The following is a 26,378-nucleotide window of genomic DNA, read 5'->3' as shown; positions in this document are numbered from 1 at the left end:
GCCTGGTGCAATCTCTCTGCAGATAATCTAAGTGCATGCTCTGCATATCCTGAAAATCCTTCTTTAAAGACTATGAGAGGTGTTACTAGAAGTTTGATCCTTTATGAGACCAGCTGCCAATGATGAAACTCAGATTGAGATTTTCAGTCCAAACCTTCTCTAGACAAAGTGTTTGGATACATATTGAGTACTAGAAATGATCTTTTAAAGGAAAACCAGTAGAATTTTATTGGCAGTGACCTGCTGCTTAGTACACTGAAAACCTTTCTGTAGATCTTGCTTTTTTCCTTTTTTTCTCATTTTAAATGTTGCTTATAAACTAGACTTGCAGGAGGTTTTGAAGTCAGATTGAATTACTCTTCCCAGTGTGCTTCTATAGGAAGCCCCTTTGGAATCAGCAAGAACAAGCCCAACTTACATCCCGTTTGCCATCTGGGTTTCCCTCTGGCTTCAATTTGCTGCTGTAAAACAGTTCTTAGGTATGGATGCTGTACTGAACCTGCCCAATGCATGTCACATTTAGTTACTCATATTTCTTCTAAGATAACGACTGCAAAGAAGCTATTTCTTGTGGTCTCTCTTGATTTACTGCTTCTTAATCTGATGTTTCAAATTAAACCTGAGTCTTCAAATGTCATTGCATTCTTTTAAGACATGTTCAGCTGCTTTGTAATGGGTGTGTTCTTTCTTACAGTTTAATGCTCAGTAGTTATGGAATACTTGAATAATGTAGCATGTCTGTTTATAATCATGATTCTATATTATCAAAGGTACACATTTATTTCTCACTTTTCTTTATATTTCTGCACCCTTCCTTGTACCTGAAATACCCTTTGCAGCTGCTTTAACTTATCAATAAACCTTTAAGATGCAATTGTTCAAGGGCACACATCAGGGCTCATTTTAGACATTCCATTGCAGCCACATGAACTATTGAGAGTAAGTGAAGTTAGATATTTTTACAGATCCAATGGGCCTGGTATCTTTATTTAGTAACTTAAATAGCGCCAACAAATTGAGGAAAATTATAGGATGTTTACAACTGTTTGTAATTGGAAGAAAGTCATCATTGCTAATGAGTTTTTCCTAGGCAGCACAGACACATATGGAAGGCACGATTTTCCTTTAAAAGAACATGGGTGATTTTTCATTTTGTTTGTTGTCTTATAGGATTTATATAAATAAAGGTTTTGACTGCCATCCTTGTCCTTTAATAAACTTAGCTTTAAATAAATGTAGGTCACTTAGCATCATCTTGAGATACTCTATTACATAAGATGAGGATGAAATTCGTCGCCCATTTGTGTGATTGTACCATGGAAACCATTTCAGTTTAAAGTCCATGCTGCATTAGTTATGCAAATATAATAAAAGCAAAAAAATTAATGAATAGACAAATAGATTTTCTTACATCTCTCTCCACTTAAAATAATTAAGTTCTGTGTCACACAAGCTGTATAATATTTTTTAGTCTCTTTTAAAGAGACATCGTCTGAATATTAGTTATGAAGTTTGTTCTGGGTCACACCAGATTAACCACTTCTACCTACAGATACTTCTACAGTAGTCACTGTTGTGATTTGCATATTTAACAAAATCGAATGAACTGAGCATCACAGAAGCCTTGGAAAAGTACATAGAAATAGTTGTCCTTCTTTCAAGGATACACAAGACATACAATAAAGGAAATCTGCCACAGACCACCTCTTATTTCTAAGACTGTAGGCCAAACTCCTAAAAGATATCATACATTGCTACATAAAAAAATGGCCTCACTTCATTTCAGAAAGATCCTTCTATATTTCATAGCTCAAACCCTATCAGAATCTCACATGCAACTACATGAGAGCTTGACAGATTTCAGTCTGAAGCATCCAGGAGAACTTTATTGTTTCAGAATGGAACCTAGGGGCTGCAAAAGTATTTTGTTAAAATGAGACCTGGAACAGTTTGAACCTGTTCTTTCCTTTTTCTGTGTACAGGTAAGATTTATGCCAATGCAAAGCCTCATGCTTGTGTGCTGAATGTGAAATTCAAGGCACTGAATTACGGGATTTGAAGAACTTTCTTGCTTCTGGGAAAATCTGTGATGTGATTGTCACAAATGAAATTGTGACTTTTTTTGGAGTTTTTTGCTGTTACTCTACTGAGTCTAAGCTTTAGCACAAATTGCAAGTTGATCTGTGATTCCCATTTTGTGTGGGTCAGTTATGCAAAAGCATACTGTGGGAACATATCCCAGGATTTTACACACATTTGCCAAAACTTTAGCTTGCAAAACTTTTGGATCATGGAGTTGTGCATGAAGATTTGGCATCTGATCCTGTTCCTACTGTGATGTCTAATAGTAGCTATCAAATTTTACTGGGAAAAAGATAGGACATTTAGGAGTCTGGGTTGAAAATGCCTCAATTTTTTTTTTTTTACAAACCGACTTTTCTAGAAACCACATTTGTAGAGAACAAGAAACATTGGTGAGACAACAGAGGAAGAAACCCCAGTCAAGTCAGGACTGATAGGAAATCTGTCTTGCTCCTATGGTGTCAGGACACATTCAGGTTCTGCTTGACCGCAGCACTTAGAAAGACCTACAAATTGCAGAGAACAGGCAAAACGAGATCTGAACATTCAATGATGAATTGTGGACAGTATCCTATTATCCCCTCAGAAAAGAAAGATGTTTATTTCACTCATCTTAATATCATGGCCACTTCAAATTAGTCCTATTTGTACCATCATAATCTTGCTCCTATTCCTTCATCAGAGCCCAATACCTGTTACAGTTACTGTGTCTGAAGGAGAAGCTGCCCAGGACAGCATGGCCAAGACTGGTGGCATTACAAGTCCCTTGCTTCTTGTTCCAGCTTCCAGCCTCTTCCCCTCTGCTAAGCGACACACGAATTTATCACCTTTGCTGATCCTTTATGGTTTATTGTTCTTCCTACATGCTGTTTCTTGTGTATCCATAGCTGACAGAAGGCAGGATACTTCCCTGTGTGGTCTTGTAGGGCAAGACTGAAAAGATAGTCACAAGTCATATGGCTGCAAAAATTCATGTCTGTAGTTCAGGGGAGAATGTGTTAAGTTATGGATTTGTACAGAAGTATGGTAACCACATGTTTGTCCTTGTGCATGTTAGTCCTGTGGTAAAGAAAGAAGCTGTGAGAAAGGAAATAAAGTGTCTGAGACAGGGAAATTCAAGGACATTTAAAATAGAAAAAACTTCATTTAAATACTGAAAATTTTGAAGCATGATAGATAGCACTTAGTCCCTAGCAAAAGTCTGAGTTCAGTCATCTGTGTAAAGGAATAAACTGCACCCAATGTTTTAAAATATGTGCTTTTAAAAAACACACCCCCCAACTGATTTATAAAAAAAGAAATGTATAATGAGATCCAGCTTCCTGTAAGTTTATGGTAATTTTGTGCCTTTTTCTAGTTGTTCTATTTATGTGCTCCTTTACTGTAGCCTGGCTCCCACTCTCTAATATAGTTATCCACACAGCACTTCTTTGTGGTAAGGAAGTACAATAATCCCCACTTTACAAATGGGGAGCCTGGCAAAAGAGAGGCTTAGTGACTTGCCTGAGGTCATGCAGGCAGCCTATTATGGAGCAGGGAATTCAACCAGGACTCCCAAACAGCAGACAAATGCTCCAACCCCAGGGCTGTCTGTCCCTGTAGCTCGTATTTTTAAAGCACTCAAAAGGTTGTATCCAGACTTCAGAGATGGTTCAGGGGTTATTGAATCCAGTCTGACTAAAATAACAGAATAGCTGGACCAAGTGAAAATGTGCTGCTTAGTGTAGAGTTGCAATATCAGTAAGTCAAATAAAGGTTTTTCCGCTGGCAGCTCTGGTTTCCTCTCACTTGCTTGAGCTTGCTCTCTCATACACACACAACACATGCAGTCTCTGCAACTCATTTTTCTCCTGCCTCGGAGGAAGGACTTGGTGAAAGGAAATTGGTATAATTAAATGGTTATGTAGGAAGCTGATGGTAAGTATTTACTTTTATAAGTGTAGGAGAAGAAAACGTATGAGGTAGATTTCTTAGTGTTTGCTTTCTTGGGTTTATTTTTGGGAGCAGAGTATTGAGTGACAGAGATTTGTTCCCAGTAGAAAATGCTTGAAACACATTAGTCTGCTTTGGTATTAGAAAGATTAGAGGGCACACTGTGAGAATTTGTAAGGGTTTATGTGCTTTTTACAGAGGATTAAGAATTAAAAAAAAAAAATCCAGATTAGAAAGGCTGTCTAACCACATCACTTCTCTACAGGCCAACATTTGCATGGTGGTTTTCTTTTATGTTTAATACCACAATGTTTGTATTGCAATTTCAGTTACAGTTGGTTTTGTTTAAAGACCATAGTCTAGGTGTGTACAGCATGTGAGATGAAATGTTAGGAGGTCGTGTAGCATCCTTGAAATCTTATTCAGCAGCAAGCTTGAAATACCTAAGAAAAATATTTTAGGGATATTCTCATTCTACAAAGTTGCTTAAATAAAAGAAATCAGGTACATTTCATAGCTTTTAAGTGTGTGCTTTCTTCCTGTCTATCAAATTGTAAGCTTGAACAAGATTTGTTCTCTGGGACATTAAATCTTTAAAATATTTGGACGTGGTAGTTCTCTAGTAATATCAGACTGCACAATATGGAATTAGTTATTTGTTTAGGAACAGAATTGTTAAACATCCTCTAAGCTGTAAAAGGATACTTCCTAATTATTTACTAGAAGCATCCATAGTTAATTAAAGTCAGACTGCTAGATGTGGATGATTAGAGACTTACGTTGCTCGAAAACTGCTTGTGCTGATTTGAGCTAATATTTAATTTGTAAATTCAATCCTTTTTGGGCCCTTTATTTAGAAAAAGCATAAATCTTTGCAAGATGTTCTTATGGAAAAGACTAGCTGTTTCTTTATGCTTCACAGTCTCACTATATTACACATCAATTTGTCAATAATTTTTGCAATAGAAATGTAACCTGACCAGTAACAATGGCTTAATTGTTCAGGATTTCTTTTTTTTTTTTCTTTCTACTTCCTCCTATACTGTTTCTTTCTTTCTTCTTTCTTTTTTTTTCATTTCATTTTGTGTAGAGCTTGGAGTTGGACTTTATCCACAGGACTGTTTGTCTAATGCATACCTGAGCCCAGTGATGCTTGGAGGATGAGTGAATGTTGAATATAGTCTATTTTGCAGCCACGTGCCAGTGGCTGTTTCAGGTACTTGGTGAATTTGGTCTTGCACCATACCCAGGTTTCTGTGGGTTTCCATGTCACAGTCACCCTGTGACAGTGACAGCAGTGCTTTGGACCTAAGTACAGACACGTGAGCATTTTGTCCCTACAGAAGTGCTGTGAGCACCTGCAGTACATAAAATTTTCTCTCTTGCTCTTTTCAGCCATTGCAATGGCACTGACCAAAGTGAAGTGCTCTTTGTATGGGTGAACACTGTTTGAATTGGATTCTGGATGTTGGCTGCTGGGTTTAGTTCTGTTTTCAATTTTACTATGCTGACAACATTGTTTTTAAAACAACATTTAGGTGGCATATGCTTTCTCTGATGTTGTTTTGGTCTCATAAACACTCTGCAAAGTCAATACAGATGTGTGGGGAAGGAGATGTTTTGTTACTGGCCTCTTATGGTTTGTATTGCAGCTTCACTGCAATTTAGTTCGTATTGCATCATAGTGCCTCCTGACAAGAGAAGATTTTCATACCATCTACATTATACCTAGCACATTATTGTCACCACTGGTGATCTGAAAATTTTACTGCAGGTTTGTAGTGGCAGACTGATTTGTTTCAACAAGTTAAGAGTTTCAAAGCTAGAGAGACATTGCAAATACTGGCATTTATAGGCTGTGGAAAGGTGTATCTTAGCAGGTGAGAAGGACATGTGGGAAGAAGTGCTGAAGACTGATTATTTGAAAAGTTTGGTCTTCAACTGTGAAGAAAAATAAGTTTTAGAAATGTGCTAGCAAATATGGACTCAGTATGCAGCAGTTTACAGCTGTGTAGTTGATTGAAAGTCCACTGGGGTAAATTGTGGTTTTAGCTCAGTGGAGAACTGAATTTGGAGTCTTGTCTTTAATGAAAGAACAATTAATTGAACAAATCGTTCTTTCTCTTATTCAGGGAAATTGTTGTTTATTGAGGTGACTATAGCTGTGAGAGACTTTCTTTGTTTGTCCCTTCAGGTACTAAGTAACATTTGTTAGAAGTGAAGCAAGGCTTTGATTTCATCTCGTCTCTTTGGAAACACAACCAGTTTCTTTCTTATTTAAATGATATTGTGATTTCATATCATTCTTTAAAGGACAGTTTTTTTCCTGTGTGTGTTTTGAAGAGATACTAATACTGGGAAGGGACACTTATGCTCTCAAGTAACTGGTGCCAATACAGACATACGCTGCAAGTTTGCCTTGTGGAAATGAAGGCAGAATTTCTCAGTTTGAAGCTTTACATCATGGTTAAGGAAATCATCTTTATTCCATTTCTGTGTTGGTCTCAGCAATTCAAATTCTAGAAACACCACAGGATTTTCTTGGTTTTTTGATGTCAATATACAGAAATGCTAACAGAGCACTATGCCAGAAGAAATCTGAAGTTCACATCATCTGCATTCTTATGAATGAAGAAGGAGATTACAAACATTAATTAAAAATCTGTGTGCATAATTTATCTGATATCTTGGAAGGATTTGCTTTCTAAACTATAGTTCCTGACAAGTGCACACTGCAAAGCAGAAAGCTTTGTGGCTCCCACACCTTAGAACAAAACACCCTCTGGAGGTGCCTCTTTCTCTCTGCTGGCTGTGAGGGAGAAAAAACTCAGATGAAATACGTATCTTTTAGGTTAATGCCTTCTGTGAGAGGAGCTGCCCTCTTAAACTGTTTTGGATAAATGTAGAGAAGGTGTTTCTGTTTGTTTATGGAGCATGCCAGGTATGTTCTATGGAAAACTATGTTCTCAGTTCTGGGTTCTCATGTGACATTGGAGTGTAAGTACTGTTTGGAAACGAATGAGTTTTCTGTTCCTCTGCTCCCCAGATAACTGCAGCCTGTTCTAGAAAAAATATCCTTCATACAGTCAGAAATAATGTGGCCTTACTTTAATTGATTTTTCTCTTGTTCAAATTGAAGTTTCAATGTTTACTCAAATATTGCTCATTGCAACTTCCATCAGAATCAGATGAATAAATGCATAGTCTATCATGTCATGTGTATGGTAGAGGATTAAGACTGGAAGTCCAGTGTTTTTCATTGGTTTAACATGACCTATTAGTGGGTCAAGCCACTTCTCAGGTTTTTCTTTGTTAAACTTGTCTATTAAATAGGCATTTTACAGTGGGGCTTCTAATTTACATAGGCAATTCAAGGAATTACTACTGGCGTATTTTTTTCCAGAAAACCATGAAATTTTACTTTTAAAAAATACAATAATTTTTGCTTTTTATTGGGAACTATGAACTGTTCAGCATAATAATTTCTTCTAGCAGATATCCGCAAAGAGGTCTCTGAAATGCCGTTCTTGTAGCATTATGAAATTGGGTTTCCATACCATTTTCCTAGTCTGTGTGCTGTAAGAAGGGTTTGCAGTAAAATAAAGACTGAATTTCTGCAAAAGCATTTGCTCTGTACTAGCAGTACTTTGCAGGGAGTTATCCAGATATTTCTTAAGATCTTGAAAGCTTGGTATGAAAAATCAGATTTTCCAAATTCCCGCTTGCAACTTAAATCCAGTGCAAACAGAGGCTCTTTATTTCATAAGTACTTGTTTGATGCTGGCTCACTTTTGAGACTTATTGATTTTGTTGTATTCCAGGCCAGGAAAATCAAAGTCATGTTATGAAAATATCCTCCTGAAGTAAGTTATTACCTTTTAATGCAGTTGTAAAGGACGACTTTTTGGTTAAAGCTCTGGCCTGGGACTTGAGAGTTCAAACTGAGTTCACCTCAAGATGGTGACCCTGACCACAACCGTGGGCACAGGCACCATTCCTGAGTGTCAGTTCCCCTCCCAGAAAATAGCACCTGTCACCTTAGGCTGACGATCCTGCTGTGTATACAAGTACAGCACACATATAGAGCCTCTGCTCCTGGTCTGATTCTTAGCTGGTTCTGTCATAAAAGTAATTAAACATCATAACTTCTATATCACCAGTTGTTTCTCTTTTGCAGTCCACATCATGGGGGATGTGAAACTGGTGACATCTACCCGAGTCTCCAAAACCTCCCTGACACTCAGCCCCCCTGTCCCTGTTGAAGCACCAGCATTTACTCTTCCTCCTCGGAATATCCGAGTGCAGCTGGGAGCCACGGCGAGGTTTGAGGGGAAGGTAAGAAACAGACAATGGAGGGCTTCTCCTTTGGGTTTTGCCCTTTCCTGAAGCTGACCGGGGGCTGCAAAGGTAGTGAAGTTGCCTCTGCAACACAGGACCTTTACTCAAGAAGAATACATCGGTGTTTACCCTCCTGGGGAGGCAGGAGCGTTGCAGGTCTGCTTCTGTGTAGAGGAGAGTGCAACAGCAACACCTGAGCATTGCAAAGTATAACCTTGTTGAGTATGCCAGGAACTGAGGCTATTATCAGTGAGAAACTGCTTCAAGGGCTGTCTCTAGTCAGTATGTTCCCCTGCTGCAATTCTACATATTCTCCTACAGCACATTCATATCCCTGCATCCCAAATATCTGCCCGTTCATGAAGCTTTGTGTGTGACACAAATCTAACCTTGCTGCAGCATATCCTTCCTAGCACTCAAGGTAGGAATCTGCAATGAGTGTTGGGATAGTTCTGTATCTGCACCACCTGCCAGACATGTTCCTAACTTGAAAGGAAAAAGAGCATTTTCAGAGGAAAGATTGATTTTTTCAGGAAAACTTGTTAACTTGAAGGGTTTAAAAGGGTGTGTAGTGGGGTGTGTGTTCCCTGTTCTCCCCTTTTCTCATTTTTGGGATATTGAATTGTACTTCCTGGCATCTGTATTTCTTTCATGTGTCAATCCTGGTGTGTGCTCATCCTTGTTCTAGCTATCTTCCTTTATCCTCCCTTAAACCAGTTCTTTTTGCTGGAGCTGTTAGCTTTCCCTTGCAGTCCTTTCAGCTTCCTTTGGTTCCTGTCACGCTCTGATTGCACACTGACAGCTGCACCATCAAACTGACCGCACTTTTAATCTTTGAAGTGGTGGGACTCATCTGACGGAGGCAGGAAACTGCAACTCTACTGTAACAAAAGCAAGGGCTAGAAGGAATTTGGGAAATTCATAACTTCTGAAACTCTAACTTAAACACAGGGCCGGTAGAGGGCATCTGATATTTATCTTATTTGTTTATGTAAGAGCAGGCCAGGAACTGGGATTTTTCAACAGGAACTGTGTAGGAAAACAGGTTTTGGAGTATATTAATTTTGTAGTATTAAAGAAAAACTCAGAAGTAGGTTTTAGATTTGACTTTTTGAAGAAAACTTGGCATTTTTAATAGAAAGCAAATTTCAATGTAAAACCAAAGAACAGTTTTTTCCTAAACCTTCAAAAAAATTTTTTAAAGAATTGCTTACTTTTAGGTGATTTTAAGGCACCAGTCAGAAACTCTTTCTGTGTATGACACTGGCCAGTCCCAGTGAGCATTCCTGTTCTTACTCTGTATCTTTTTTTCTCTCATTTTTCCCCTCATTATTTCACCTTGTTGCAAACACAGTAGGAAAATGGCAGCACGTCTCTACTTTCTCCATGTGACACCTGTGTACAATGCTGTTCTAATTCCAACTGGTTCTTCCATGCTACACTGCAATAACAGTTCAGTGAAATCAAAGTTGAAGCATGTGCTAAGATTTGGTTTTATAGTTCTCATGTTTCCTAATTAAAAGCTCAAGTGGGATATTTCCAGTTTTTATTGCACTCTGCAGAGTTTTTATTATTAAGTCAAATGGAAACAATCGTAAAATATAATGACCTACAAGCTAGAGTGCCATCACTGCTTTGCATTTTTTTTTTATATCTGGTTTTAAAGTGTTAATTTTCCAGGATACCTATCCCCTTTTTAAAGGCCCTTTGAAGACTGGAAGGGTGAAGTCTGAGGGGTTTTTTAGTAGCTTGGAAAACATACACAAATTCAATACTAATTAAACTGTCAAGTTTAATTTCCTTGAAGGAACAAAACTTTGATTGAAGTCCTGGGTTAGACTTACTTGATGAAAAATCTAAGTATCTCTTCTGGCAGTTCGGTATATGAGTGCGGCCAAAACCTTTAATTTCCCGTCCTTGAAGTGGGGGTGACAGAATTAGCATTTTGTTTGTGCTCTACTCTGGCAACATGGGCAAAATGAGGGGGAGTACAACAGCTCAGTTTGAAAGTTACTGTTGCTGAACAGCTGCAGCAGCCTGCAGAGCTTTTATCATCTGGCTCCATCTTCAGCTGGGTAATACAATGTTTCTTCTTCTGCCACGTTAATGTTTCAGAGGTTCAGAAGGACAGTTGACCTGTTCAGAAAAACAGGTTCAGGAGGACAATCTTAACAAAAACAATTTATTAAGATTTAGTAATAGAAGCTACTCAACATACTTAGGTTTGTCTATCCTGGAAAATAGGCTACAGATGTTATGATATTTTGTTGGAGTATAAATATTAAACCAGACTCAGGATAAAGAAAAATAAAAAGTTTTTTAAATGGCTAGACAGGAGCTTTTCTTCAAAGAGTTTCTTTGCAGTGTAATTGATCTTATCAGAAAGAGCAAACATTTTTAGAATCCAAGACAGGATATAAATCTGACATTGTGATGATCCTGTATTCTCATTAAGTGAACAAGGAAGAGAGGGCCCCAGAATTAAACTTGGTTTTTTTTCCAGCAGCATAATTAGATAAGTTGTGTGAAATGGCAATTCAAGATCAAAGAGAGTGCAGAAATTGAGAAATAGCCCATAAATGTAAGAAATTTAAGGTAGAAAGAAACTGGCGCTTCCTTTAATGGGAATTTTTAAATTTTCCTGTTCCTTAAACTACCGCCCTGATCTTCTTACTAAAATCTCAGGAATTTTATTTATATCTGACTGCAGATCTCAGTTTTCCAGTGGCACCTCAGCACAGAAAGTTAAATCATCATCTTTCAAGAGTATGAGCATGATTTTGGTTTGGAACACAGAGTGGAAACACTTAGTAAGGCAAAGGCAAGGTTACCTTCGCTAGTTGCTCCCCAAACATCTGCTGGATGGACATTGCAGTTGTTCATCAATAAATCGCTGAGGTGATTTTTAGGAAAACCATCCCAGATAATTGTGAAATTGCGTTGTATGTTCTCAACTTGTTAGGACTTGACTGATGTGCTGTTCTTCAGCTGCACATCGTGTGTGAGGTGAACAGCTCAAGGCAGTAATCTCGTGCCTTGTGTTGAGGCATTTTAGCTCATCTGTCAGAACCTTTAAGACACTCCTGGAAAAGGGGAGCAAGCCAAAATGTTACTAGGCTTTGTTTTAAGCTACTTCTTTCTCTGTTGTATTGAACACTGGATGTTAAACTGTGCATTTCATTGCAGCAAACACTTAACCTGCCTTGTTTGCACATGTATAATTTTTGAGGGTAGTATTGATGGTCATTAATTTTATGAGCTTAAAAAAATATTTGTGTTACAGCCCTGCTTGAGAGGAACAGCCAAATGTTTTACAGGCCCCAGACCTGTTGCCTAGGGGTCAGGAAAGAATTTTCCTTCCTGGATAAAGCATTGCACTGTTGGCAACAATGCAGTATGGGTGGTTTTCTGCTTCATGTGAGCCATCATATGTGGTCCATTGCCAGAACTAAGATGTCAAACTACTAAATCTAGTCTAGTATTCTAATCCCAGGGAGCTAGATTTCATGTAGCTCATGGTTTGAGTAGGTGTTGGGGTGCTAAATTCAGTTTGGTGCCCCATTGAGTAGTTACTATTCTGCCCTTCCCCTTCCACCAGCCTCCAGGTAAGGGAGCTGGATGGTAAATTTTAAGGCAAGCCAGGTCAATGACAAATCTTGCCCATTTTAATGTGCTTTCTGGTTGTCCTTCTACCACCCTGCTGTTGCATCTGTTTGAATAAGTCCAATGATGTGCATCAATTTGAGTTGCTTTTGCTGCTGGTGGTTGCACCGGTACTGTTTGGAACAACATGCCTGAGAAAATGAATTGGGATCATGCAGTGAGGAACAAGAGGCAATGGGAAGATCAGCAGTGATTCTGCTGTCTATTCTGGGATAGAGAGGAGACCCATTTATGCAGTGTGTTAAGAGGTAAAGAACAGGGAAGCATTGCAAGAATGAAGACTCTGTTAAAGGGAAACGCTCCCACAGTATTTATAAATCCTTTCAACTACCTGCTAAAGGAAAAACTAATTTTTAACCTATTTAACTATGGCATGTTTTACATGCATATCATAAGCTGTGCATGGCAAAACCTTTGGTATCTTCCCTTAGGTTTGGACTCAAGGCAGCAGTGTGTGTGCCATTTCCAACCCTCAGTCAGCAGGTACTCCAGAAGTATGCCCTAATTACACCACATGCCTGGATTTCAGAGGCAGGATCTGAGAGAAGCCCATGTAATGACAGAGGATGATGACATGGCACAACTTCCTTTGCTGTTGGCATGAGATGTTTGCTGTTACAAAATGTACTGGGCAGCTAACTGCATGAAGCTGCCAGTGGCTTTGGATCTGAACTTTCTGGAGGGCCGCCTGTTCTCAGCCATATAAGGAAGAAATTCAGGAAAAACCCGTGTTTTCATGGGAGACAATTGTCTGATGGAAGTGAGTGCTGTGAGAGGACTTGTGCTGATCTGTGATACTGTGATACTCCCAGAAACCTGATATGAAACACTGAGGCATGTTTTGAGGGGGAAAGAATTGAAAAAGTTCTTGACTTAACTGTAGATTTTATTTGATGTTCCTTTCCACGTACCACTGGAGCATTCTTCGGAAAAATGTGATGCACTGAGAAGTTACTGAGACATTTTGTATCAGACAGACGTTGAGGTATAGACAGCTGAAATAAAAATAAAAACCCCACAAACACAAAAATAAATACAAAGGGTGGCTGTGAACAGCTTATTGCACACTATTTTCTGTTTGGATCTTCTACTGCTGTGTCTTCTTCCTCGGTGTAATTGACCTCCCGTCATATTCACTTGCCACATATGTGTTCTCATGAGTAATGCATGCATCGTTTTATTTGGGTTTATTTTACTGTGTAACCCTATATTGGCATATAGAAACACTGTCAGCTTTACACAAGGCCAAAGTGGAAGTTGCTGCTCTGCTGGGAAGTGGTTAAGGTGAGATTCAGTCAAAATTATTTCCCCACACAGTGTCATCTACACCCAGAATTATTCAAACACACTTCCTTTCATCAACTGACACAAGCACCCATGTGTTGACACCCATTTTTCCTGTCTTGCAAAAGTTACATCCTTTAGAAAAAACTGTAGATATTCGAGTTGCTGCTCAAGAAATGTCTAGGTTTTAGGCAGGACTGGTGGCCCGTGAGCTCCACTTCTGTCTCTCATAAACTCCTTTCATACCTGTTTCCCTGTCACCTGTGGCCATCATAATTATACTCAGGATTTTCCTGGAAGAAGCATTTAGGCATTCCTTGTGTAGTCTGTGTGCAGAGCATGTGATGATGCTCAAAAGTGCTGGACCTAATACACCATCCCCTGCAACTGATCTGTGCATGCGTTGAGGCAACAGCCAATATTTCTGGATGTTTGGCAGCAAAGTTTGGTCAGACCTTTTGCAGAGTTTTTTTTCAATCTGCCAGATGTTCAGAAATCCTAGACAATGCTGAATATCCTCAAATTCCACCCAGACAAAATTTCTGTGCAGGAAAGAGGCCATGACTGGGGAGCACTGAACGTACACATCCCTGTTAGCTTCTCCGGGTTGGTTTTACTCTTTTGTATAATTGAGCCTGTGTTCAGTAACCCACCCACCTCCAAACTGTTGAAGAAATGTGCTATTTGATCCTATCACATTCCTTGTTCTATTTGCTTTCTGTCTCCTTTGCCACCTAATTGCTTAGCTACAACCAGCTGGGGACAGGAGTTCTGCTCCATGCAGTGCCAGAAAGATTGGCTCCCTATTTTTGGTTGTTGTGGTAGGAACTGCTGTAATTAAAGGAATATCAAAAACAATCTAATAATTGTGATGGCAATAATAATAGAAGTTTTTTCAAACACTACAACTAATGTACATATGGGATTAAAGAGAATCTTTATTTTGTGTAGTGCCTACCCAAACCAACATTGTTTTAGCTGAAGCCAGACCACATATTTGTGCTGCTCTTTGTTACAGCGCGGATACTGCAACATGATGTATCAAACAACGAGGCCCGTGGAAGAGAGATATATGGTCTGATTCTTGATAGATGTTTCAGAGATGTTTATTTCCCCAGCTGCATGGCCGGGCTCTGCCGAGGAGCTGCTCAGTCACAGGACCCGAGGGTCCTTGTCCGTGCAGGGGAACACAAAACAACCAATGGGGAATGAGGCTGAGCAGGGGCAGGGAAACACCGTGCCTCCCCTCAGGGCCCCTCTCCCAGGACCACATGGCAGGGGGAGGGCCCCAACAGCTCTTGGTCACCACTTTCTTTCTTTCTTTACTTTTTCTTTAATGTGTTTCTAAATATTTTGGATTTTGAGGTGGAAGCAATTAAAAAACCAAAATGACAAAGCTGACAATAAAAATCGGTGTGATTTAATTGCATCTACCTGCCCCCAGTTTGCTTTGGGGGAACCAACAAACTGTTCATTCTGACACGTTTATTGTAGGTATCTTTTTTGTGATCCCCTACTAGTGTAATGTTTTGTTTTAAAGCATGGCTCTGTGTCAGCTAAAGAGGAAAAGAGTATCTATTTAAGAATTTATCCATAGGGATGTCCCTAGGGTTGATTTTGAGAAAATTTACTTCATTAGCAGGGATTTCTGGACTTGCTATTTTTCTATAGTCATTAAGCAGAAATCAGAAAAAAAATTCCTAAATTATGTTTTGACAAATTTGCTGAGGAAAAGGAGAAATAAAATATTCATATTGTGGTGTAAAAGAGGTTCAGTCTTTTACAAAAATAATGATGGACTAAATACCATGACTAATTACAAAGGCCACTGTTTGGGTTTGATAATATGCAAGTATCTGAAAAAGGAATAGAAGAAAATCTGACTATTTCCAAGGAGAAAAACAGCTAATCAGCATATCCTAAACAGCTGAACAAAGATTCGCCCAGAGACTGAATCTGTGTAGGTCAGAGTAGAACCAGTCTATAATTCTTCGTGGGTTTTCTGTCCCATGATGGTTAATCATGAATCTCTCAAATTTCAACAATGTCTTATTAAGTATTTCAGTTCTGCTTTTAATTTGAAAAATATCATCATCTTTTCCAGACTAGTCTCCCTTGCTCCTCTGGGTCAGTGCATAAGTCTTTGTTGTGGCTGATTCCACTGGCAATAAAACTCATCATGTAGCATTGTGCTTTCTTATTTAAATAAACGTTCTCAGTAGTACATGAAACATGGCAGAAACTTAGCATTATGATGTTTTAAACTTGATTTTTTGGGGAATTGTGCATTTGACTCTTATCACAGTTATATTAGATTTAAAAGTTAAAAAAGGTCTAGTAACTGTAACAGAACTGAGAGTAGTTGACCTTCCTTTCCTTGTGCTGCAATAGCCTATAGTGGTGTGACAGATATGAAAAGAGAGGAAAAATATTTTGGTTGATTTTTTTTCTTCCAGAAATATGTCTCTACCTGGAAAGCTTTAAATTTTGCTTTTCAACCTCACCCTAAAGGTGGGATAGAGTGCTTATTATCAGATGTGCATTTGGCTAACTAGCAATATATTTGCTTTCTGCCATCATAAACAAGTTTTGAACTTCAAGCCCCTTACCTGCATCTGACTGATAAAACCAGAAAGGTTAGGGAAGGGTTCAGCACCATATGTAGCAACGAGAACCCCACACAAAATAGCAAAGTATGCTTTTGACTGTCTGTAAAAGTGTCCTCGAGTATTTGCACCAAATGACGCCAGGTCACATTTTGATATAATTCTGCTTTGTCCCTGTGGGACAAGAGAGTAGTCATTAATAGACAGCAAGCATTCAGAATCTTTGCAGAAGGCCACATGTGGAGAAGGTTTATAATCAAAACACATCATTACTCATTGTGGTTTTGCTCAGCCCACGCTCACTCTAGCACCTAGACTCCAAAGCTAGAAATTTCTGCTTTTGATACGTTACTTGGCTCTGTTCACTCATGGATATAGTATGAAGTTTGGAAACCTACTGGGCAAAACCAGACAACATAATATTTTTCCATGTAAAATTTGGACTCCCCAGTATCTAAATGCACACTGAACAGAAAATTGCATTGCTGTGAATTCAACCCATTCATGAGGGGGAGAAACCCATCTGTCTGACAGGGAGCAGCAAGGGCTGGCTGCTCCCCAAAGGAGCACGAGCCAGGAGCCGAAGGGGAGCCATGCACGGCTGTGCCATCACCAGCTGGCCACAGTCCTGCAGGGTCTGCTCCCAGCAGGCACTGCCATGTGCTCTGACAGGGTCCTCTGATACGCCCAGACATGGCAAACAATGAACCAGGGTCTGGATCCCAAAAGAGGATACAGTCAGGAGCAAAAGTAGGCAAGGCCTGATTGTTCTTCTATAGGTTTCCAGTTCAGTATTTAATGTTCAGTCTGTAAGACATTATCTTGATACTAGAGGTTACTGGATCTCCAGCAGGGGCCTGAAACAGCGTCCATTTTTCTACCTAAGCTTTCAGAGTTCACTGTTTAGTGTCTGGGGACAAACCTGCCTTCCTCATGATTCTTAAGCCAACAGTCATCCCTGTTCATAATTCAACACCCCATGTGAATACACATCTCTGTGTTCTTCTCTTATGTTGGGGAAATAAGCTTTGGAAGAGGAGAGATGTCAATATGTTGGTCTAGTGCTTGCTGAGGGAGACACTGCTACTCCTCTTGCTGTCAGAGGTTACATGTCATAGCTCTGCACTGGTTGGAGCCAGAAAATCAAGGCATTTCACTCACTGGTCATCCCTGAGGTGACTAGTCCAGCTCAAGGGCTTTGAATTACCTGCCTAAATATGCTGACTTTATTCTTCTAGGAAAGCTAACAACCAGGCTATAGGTTAGGAATTAAATCATGTTTTTTGACTCACAAGTTAGTAACCTGGTCTCTAGTCTAGCCATCCCACATTAAAAATATGTTGCAGTGAGATTCTGGAGGTTATCTAAGGTTTTACACCTTTCTTTTTCAGAGGAGTTTTAGGAATAGGCAGAGTGAAAACCTGCAAGTTTTCGTTTAAAAAAAATAAAATTATAGGCTTTCTGATGGTGAAGATAGCTTTATTCTCTTTAAGTCAGTGCATTGTTGTAAACCATTGTTGTAAAGCCAGATAGAACAAAGCAATCTTTGTCTTCTGAAAATGCTGTGGCTAAAACTGGTACAAATTCAAAGTCAGCTTTGCATTGTTTTTATTGCTTAGATGGAGACCTTTGTAATTCATTTGAAGAATGAGACAAAATGGAAAAATAAGTTATTTTATCTTTTTCTGAATTTTCCTTGCTTTTCTGCATATTTTTAAAAATACTGTTGTAAATGTTACTCTATGGAATATATTATTTATTATAAATACCACAGCTGAGCTTACTAAAACACTAATTAAAAGTCTTGCTGTATTCCAAGTGCAACTTTTCATTTAAAGATGTCAACAATCTGCACAGGGAGCCCAAAGAAAAAGGAGACGCAAAGGCTGACAAATTAAATAATTCTGCTCATGCTTATTTGCCTTTTGGCAATGGCCTACTGAGCTTACTTCATCCAGCTCTGTGCTCTCTCAACTCACATTGAAGGAGAATGATAATTTTCCTCCAGCTGCATTTTAGAGTCAAATCATAACTGTGTGGTTTGAGAGTCTGCCATTTTTTCAGTATTTCCCATAATACAACATCAAACCTCTAGTTATGGTGTATGTATTATTTAAATTGGTTTTGCAAAGCTTAGAATATTAATGCAATGCACACTGTTTTGTAAAAGGTTTGTAAAAGCACCTGCACACATATGGTAGTATGAAATCTAACTTGTATCAGAAACCTAACTCATTTATATCACACTCTTGTAATGGCAAACAGTGAATAAAGAATTTTTCTGTTCTGTGAACTCTCTGGAACAAGAGTTCAATATACTTAAGCTTGATTATTTCTGTCTATATAAATTCTGGTGCTCCTTTATAGAAGAATAACTCAGCAGTTTGTCTCTGCAGGGAGGAAAATATAAATATTTCAAAACAAAGTTATGCTCAAAGCCAAGGCACTGGAAGAAAAATTATGATAAAATCTTGGAAATATGGATTAAAGAACTATGGCAAATGTTATTGATTTCTGCTTATTTCACGGTACCACTTAAATAGTCTAATTCAACTGGAGTCATAGTGTTTATCTGCAGTATTTAACACATACACAGGCCAGAGTAGAGTTGGATCCTTCCCTGGTGGCCTTTCTAGCTAAAACAACAGAGGAAATAATCACTGTTACCCCCTTGACATTTATGTGGGGTACAAAGGCAGGGTGAGATTTATTGTCTTGTGCAAGGTGACACAGAAATACAGAGATACATGCATGGATTCAGAGCTGAATGTCTGTCTTCCAGAGGTTCAATTCCCATCCAGTATCCTAGACATGAACCTATCCTTTTGGCAGACAAAGAAATTCTGATTTTGGAAGAGGAAGTCAAGATGTGCAATAGGTGCAAATATCACAGCTATCTAAGTGCCTGCTGTTGGATTAAGAGCATCGCTTTCACAATGCCACAACTGGGTCTTCAGAGCCTTGACTCAAAGCTGGTTTGTTGGAATATGCAAATGAACAGAAGGTTTGTCTGCCTGGGAGACCATGGCACACCCATAGGTTTAATGGAAAACACGATGTTGGATTTGTTCAGACCTCTCAGTAGAATGACAGCAAGTGCAGTTAAGTGGAGCTCTATTGAAAGCATACGCAGAGTAAGCACTTTTTCCACAACCTAAACAGCTACTTTTGAGTGCACGTGTGTTTCTCTTACCAACATCACAGCAATTTTAGTTTTGAGAGAAAGCATTAGAAAGAAGAGGTGAGCCCACAAACTTTCTCTTGAACTCAGCATGTCTATAAATACTTATCCTGAACTGTTGAACTAGAAATTTATGATCACAGCAATTTATACTTAGTATTTCAGTTAGTGCTTTGAGGGTTTTCCTTTTAAACTGTTGTTGCTCAGCCCCTGGTTTTTATTTTTATGTTAAACACAGCCATTTGTACGCCGTACTGTCTGAGTCACCTCTGCTAAGATGTTATTAAAAAGTCTATGTGTGAAGCTAGGAAAGCTTATCAATTTCACAGATTACTACAGGATAAAAGAATTATTGACCGTTGCTAATAAGCAGTTGATGTTTTGCAATAGGATTTTGTGCAGAAATCTTAATTATTTAAGGCATAACAGTAAGTTGCACATGGTGGAATAAATGGGAGGAAATAACCTAAGCTTTCTCCTAGACTTTATCCAAGGTTTAAGGCATCTGCTTTTGAATTGGCAGCCTAGAGGAAGGCTTTTTAAAAATGGGAAAAATCAGACAATGACTACATACAGATATAAAAAAGATCTAAAGATGGACAGAGATTCAGTCTATAATCTCATATTAAGTTCAGAAAACTTGTACTTGCAGAAGAAAAGGTCCAGGTGAACTCTATGGGTGGTTTGCATAAAACTCTTGTCACGCACCTAATGGCTACAGGTCAGCTGGCTACAGCGTGGGGAGAGTAAAAAGGCAGATGTTGCTGCTGGTAGAATGATTTATGAAAGCTGCATCAGAAAAGCTCTGCCAGTCTGAGAGAGCAACAGCTGTGTGAAAATGCCCCCATTGGTGTAACAGATGTTTCCAGCCCCTGATTCAGTTGGTGATTGACATCCCAGCTCCACAGATGTGTTTCTCTATGCAGTGTGCTCCCTTCATGTCCTCTGTACAGGAAAGATTGACAGTGTTCTGTATTTCAGTTGAGTCATGTCTCAGGTTATTTCATGGCTGTTTGAAGACTCCTGTAACAATGTTACTTTAAAAGCTATACAATTAAAATTATTCTTTAAATGAAATGAAATCTAATTTAGGAAAAACACCTGTACATGTGATTAATTCCAAAAGACATAAATAGGGCTTAAACATTCTCTTAAGAGCTGCATAAATTGGGACTGGTGTTTGAACTTAGATAAACTCAAGGCAGATTGACACCCAGTGCTATTCTGAAATGCTATTTGAGTCCTTCAGAAAAAAATATAAGACAAATGCACTTGTTGAGGTTATGGTACCTGGGATAGCAATGCTTTTTTCAAACAGCTATACTCTGGTGACTGAGCACAAAGCCAATACACTGTGCACCTCTGGGAAATCTTGACACTGAATTTAAAAAAAAAAAAGATTAAATGTAGAAGATTGAAGAAGAAATTATGTGCAGCTGCTGTCTGCTTTTCAGTTAGCAGACCATGTCTTCCATGGATAGGTCATAAATTCTTCCCTGCTGAGCACCATAAAAACTGATTCCCCTAAAGACCTGTGGCAGTATGTGTAGTGTTCAGAACCTTTGCAATCTGCAAAAAGGGGGTGAATAGTGTGATACTGAATAAATAGATTATGCAGAACTACTTTTCAAGAGTCAAAACTAAAATTTTTGGGGTGCCATCTGTAGAAGGATCTTGTGTTTGGCGTTCGGACTATAAAGTATCAAATGCCATTTGGCATGGATGAGTGCAAAGTAGAAAAATAAAACACATCCAAGGTTTACAGAAAGACCACTGTTTTTTCTTGTACGTACAGTAGGAACTGCTTTGAAGTGAGCATGTTTGCTTCTACTCTGTATTCCATTTTTGCTTTAATGACACAACTGTGAATTCTAGACTGCTCTGTAGAAGAGGTAGGTTTTTCGCTTTGTTTGCAAGGTCATAGCTAAGTCTCCAAATATTTAACATTTTCATGTTTAACCTTGCCAGGCAAGTTCTCTGTTTTAGAAGCAAGCTTTTAAAAGGGATAAACTATTCTTGAGATATGGTTTGTGTGTGTTTAAAGTCTCAGAAGGAGCTTAACAATGTATCATGTCCACTTTCCTTTATCAGGAACATCTGCTGTTCATTTGTTAAAGCAAACTGCAGCTCGAGCCTAACAGAAGCTTTGTTACAAGACTTAAAAAGAGTTGCACTGGCCAGAACTATGTTTCCCACCTGTACTAACAATAAAAATTAATTTTAAATCAAAATATAGCACCTATTAGGTGGGTTATAGTTACAATGTTCATTTTGTAGTCTCAACAGTTTTATAGTACTTCTTTCCTGAGACTGAAATTAAGAGTTCAAAGCAGTATGAAATATTAAAACAAGAAGTGGCTTTTTTCTCTAGTTTGAGGGCACAGCTCTGCGTGGACAGAATGTATGTTATGGTGTGGCATCCTCTGCTAAGTTTCCTCTCAAGTGCTTCATTCCCCTCAGTCTTTTGATGAAGGTCCAGGGCCAAAACTTGTTGGCTCTTGATTCAAGTAAAATAGAGGGCACTGGCCCTCTGATGACTATGGGAAACACCTCTTTATTTGTAGCACCTAGGATGAGCCACATCCACAGAACAGCTGCTACTGTTTGGATTGAATCTCTTGAGGATGCATGACAGCCTTCAACCGTATGACCTTCAGATGAGCCCATCTAATATGTAACTTGCCATAAAGGCAATAATAATCTATTTTTGCTGATACCTAGACAGTGGAAGAAGAGGCACACTATGCAGTCTCTACCACATTTCAAGTGTAAGTGCTATACAGTGGTTTTTCCTGTATCTTTACTTCTTTGATTAGGATTACACTTGCAAAATCTGTCATGCTATTTAATGGAGTTTCTTCTGCTGCTTTCTTGATACAATCTGATGGCTCATTACTCTAAGTCTTGCAAAAAGTGCAAGCAGTTTACTCCTCACTAGTAATGAGTATTTGCTCTGCCAGGTTTGCAGGCAGCAGAATAAACGTCAGACTTAGATATTCTGAGCAGTTTTCCACATCTCCCTTGACATCTCCTTCTAGAGACTTCTAATGATCTGCCCAAAGCACATATTTGGGAGCTCAGTGGTAACATCTGACATCTCTAGCTGAGGCTATCCTCATTTTATTCCTTTGCAGCTTCTGATCTCTGTTGCCTTTACTGAGATGTAGATCCCAGAAATAACTAGTTTCCTCTTGAAGATGGGCACTGAACAGAGAATAGGCTACAAAGCCTTCTCAAGATTTCCTTGATTTCTGACATTCCTTAATGTTAAGATAGGCAGGCAGCCAAATATGCTAAACCCCTGCTGTTCCTGACAGACATCATCTGGCTGATTTCTCTTGAAAGTTTATTGCTTGCCCAGTCCACTGTGGATGTGGGAATTAATTTATTCCCTTCTGCATTGCAGACACCTATATGGATTAGAAAACATTTAACATTCTCATTACTGCCGTTCCTCTTTTATGACTTGTTACCCATGTCATCCAAACTTTGTTTTCATGTTGTTTTGTTGCTTCCAGACACTACAGTCTAACTGTAAATGTACTAACTACACTACATGCATGTGAACAGACAATATTTCTGTCTTTTAAATGTATATTCAAAATCAATTTTCTTTAGATGAATTGAACCACCCAAATAAAACTGATTGTTTCATTCAATGATTGAAGATTATACACACATAAGTCTTAATTCTGGACTTTGGGGACTTAAGGCAAAGGTAGTCTACAGAAATAGCAGCACAAGTGAATGCTGTGTGCTGACAGAATCTGGTTGTTTTAAAATTCTGATTTCATGGGAGAAGAATTGTCTCTTGCAAGGAATTTTAGTCATTAGTGAATTCATAGTTCAGCATATGAAATCATCTCTATGAGGGGAGTTATTTTGAATAGCAACTTCTTAACAGTTGTAAGATTGCCAGTCTTAGTACAATTTTTGATGTGCCTGTCTATACATGATGAAATCTGGGGAGATTTTGCAAACCAATAACTTTTGATAGCTGTTTTCTTCCTGATGTCATTGCTTGTGTGACCTTAAAGAGCAAAATGGGACATTTATCTAGTCCTTAACATCAAGCACTGAACACCTCAGCCAGTATAATAGATGTAGTGCTGGAATATGTCATGTAATGTTTGCCATCATTTCTAATAGTCTTTAGGTGTTACTATCAAACTGAACAGTACACACCCCATCAGTGTTTCACACTTACACTTTGGTTTATTGTCACTTTGGTTGATTCCTTTTGGGGATTATGTTCATCGTTGACCTCATTGGGTCCAGCAACAGCTATTACAAAGCAGGATATGACTTTGAAGTTAAAAGCATGAGCCAAAAGGGTGCATCCCATTGCCTTAAACTGCTAGGGAAGCTCTGGTTAAGTAGGCAAACTGTGTTTTTTTGAAATTGGTATATAAATACCTCTTTTATGGAGCATAGATAGAGACCAAGTTTTAGAAAATATTTCCCATGCTTTTGAACAAGAAAAAGGATCCCTGTATTTGGTATTGGTGGTCACTGAATGCCTTTCAGTTTGTGACAGTGGGGAATAGTTTGTAGGGGCACATTTTCTAATAATACTGTCCTGTACTGTACAGTTTCCACTGATCTGTTGTAATTTTTTCTCCCTTATTTCTTTTCTTTGGGAACCTAGCACCATCCCTTTTCAATAGCATTTTCTCAGACACTCAGATGCAGAACAACCTAAACTCTGTGAGTTTCACACACCAGAGGTTCTCTCAGCTCTTTCCACTTGCTGTTGATGCATGGAGCAGAAAGACTGTTTTACCTTAGCAGACTTTTCCAAGAAGGCTCTAAGCAATTGATGGGTCCAGACAAGAACTCAAAAACTCGTGTTTGTGCTAATACAATGGTTATTTGCTGCTTGCTCTCAATTTTCCACTTGTTATTCTAGTAGAGCAGGTAAAGAGAAGCTGCAGCCTCACTGGGACTGGCAATACTCACACAGGCCAAGTTGTAAATAAGGGTTATAGCATGCTGCTGCTGGGCATTAAATAAGCAGATAAATTTCTCTTTGGTGTGGATTTATTCAAGGCAGATGTTTTTAGTGAGCTCTGGAAAGGTTTGGAGGAATATAAAACCTGCTGCAGTTCTGGAATTGATCCATGAGGATCAAAACCTGGTAACCAGTGATTTGTTTAAGGGTCCCTGACACTTTTATGGCAAGACCGTGTATTTCAGAGAGGACTGGCTCAGTTTGAAACACATTCCAAACCCAAACCTGAAATAAATCCTTGCAACAGAGCAATTCTGTAAACTTCTGCTTTCCCATCATTTCGTTTTTGACAAAAAATGAAAGAAAAAAAATCAGAGTTTGGGAAGGGAATGACTCAACTTTTTGAAAAGAAATGGAATGTTGATTATCTGTGTTTGTAGTTTTTGGTGTGGCATTTCCTCAGTGGAGAGGTGTGGATGAACACAGTAATACAAACAGAGCAAGTATAAAATAAAGACACAGAGAAGAAATGGAAAAATACTTAATTTAGCCTCAGCCATGTGATCCTGGAAGTACATACATCATGGTCTACCAGAGCTTGAGGGGTCAGATAAAACTGGCCTTGTGCAGTCCAAGAGGGACTTAAAAATATTTTAAAACAGAATCAAAAGGGAAGAAAGGTATTTCCCATTGTTTTGACCTCAGTTGTTCCCTGTTACAACTGATGGAAGGTTAATGCTTGGGACCTTTGAAGCTTGGGACCTTGAAGACGGGTTGAACAATTCAATGAAAACACCAGAAGAACTGATTATGAACTGGAAAAAACCAGCAAATATATTAGGTGACATGTAATTGATGACTTTCATTCACAGGCTAGAATCTCAGCAGCTGTAAACAGATATGGCTTGACTAATGCTAATAAAGAGGCTGTGATGTGAAGACAGAACCACTGAAAAGGTGGTTGAAGGTCACATCAGTTGAAGTGCTACTCTTCTATTTTACTGTACGGTATATACTTGATACATCAGTTTGAAAACACTTTTGCCTCAAATATTTCAAGTAAATCTTAATATATAGTAAAGTAAAAATGAGAAGTGGTAACACCATTCTAATATACTCTCTGGCTTTGGGTAAATCACTTAATGTCTCTGTTGGTTTCTCAGTCTAGAATGAAAAGATAGGTATGAGGGCATTGACATGTTAATAGTATGAAACAGTTATTTGCTGCAAGTCACTTTCTGTGACAGCACATTATCAACTACCTGGAGTTACAGTACTGTAGCAATCTCATATTGATGCTTCACAACTCCCTTTTTCTGAAAATGAAATGTGCTGAGAAAGATATTCCTTGGAGCCTGTGCTCCAAAGGAGCACCAAATCAATTTGCTGGAGTAGGATGAGGGGTCTGGGATGAGCAGGAGCTGCTGTTTTTCAGAAAGCACTGGAAAAAGACGTGGCCACAAAGAGCTTTAGAAAAATGCTGTGGCATTTTTAAACAGGAATCAGCTCCCCATTGTGCAGGATCCCACAATTTGTACTCCATGGAACATCGCTTTTGCTTAGTTTAAGATAGACTCAGAAAGAATTTGAGAAATTATACCAGAAGGGGAAAGTTTCTCCAGTTTATTCAGCATATTCAGCTCTTGGCAAATGTTAATGTCCTTAATATTGAGTAAGTAGTGACAGGGAGAAGAGGTCACCACATCACTGGCAAAACTAATTTGTCTGAACTGATACCTAAAGATTTAAAGGAAAGACAAAAAATTTCTGACAGTTGTAGGTTAAGCTGCAGCAGATGAGAAACCCAGCTGGAGTGAGGTGGGGCTGGATTAAAAATGAAAGGTTTTAAAGAAGAGAACTTAAGAATGGGTAAGGTTTGGCTAAAGATCGTAGTTTGGAAAGTAAGTGCTGTGCAGTCAGAGAAAGCAGAGTTGAAATGAGAATTGGAAACTGAGAGGAGAATGCTGGGAGGAACTTGCCCAAGCCACAACTGAGCCTTCTTCACTCCAAGACAGATCATCAATATTTTGCCCACCTGGAGGTTGAAGAGACTTCCTGCTCAGTTGCCAGATTTTGATATGTAGTTCAGAAGGCAACATTGCTTCTTTCCCAGTGAGCAAACACAGCCATGACTATTACTCATCCCGGCTCATCTTGATCCACTCAGTTACTTCATGACTTGTAGGCAAAGGATCAAAGAGTCAGAAGATGGAGAGCTGACATATCAGAGGGGGGACAGGAAAGGAGTACTGCCATCAGGAGTTGTTATGATGGTTGGGCAAGCATGCTAACAATTAACACATTCTAAAGTGACCCTCAAAGAGGATGGCATTTCTCACAA

The 26,378-nt window shown here is 38.9% G+C and overlaps 1 protein-coding gene across 1 annotated transcript in view; it reads left to right on the top strand.

Moving 5' to 3' along the window:
• Positions 1-26,378, top strand: part of MYLK (myosin light chain kinase) — a 196,322-nt gene that overhangs the window by 47,048 nt on the left and 122,896 nt on the right. The window contains exon 2 of the mRNA XM_048309977.1: positions 8,192-8,349. Within this exon, the coding sequence (XP_048165934.1) occupies positions 8,200-8,349 (150 nt within the window). The 5' untranslated portion in view covers positions 8,192-8,199. The remainder of the gene's footprint in view (positions 1-8,191; positions 8,350-26,378) is intronic.

The sequence above is a fragment of the Corvus hawaiiensis genome, chromosome 7, assembly GCF_020740725.1.
Source record: "Corvus hawaiiensis isolate bCorHaw1 chromosome 7, bCorHaw1.pri.cur, whole genome shotgun sequence".
NCBI lineage: Eukaryota > Metazoa > Chordata > Aves > Passeriformes > Corvidae > Corvus > Corvus hawaiiensis.
Note: the sequence above shows the minus strand (reverse complement) of the source record. Positions and strands in the feature narration are given on the sequence as shown.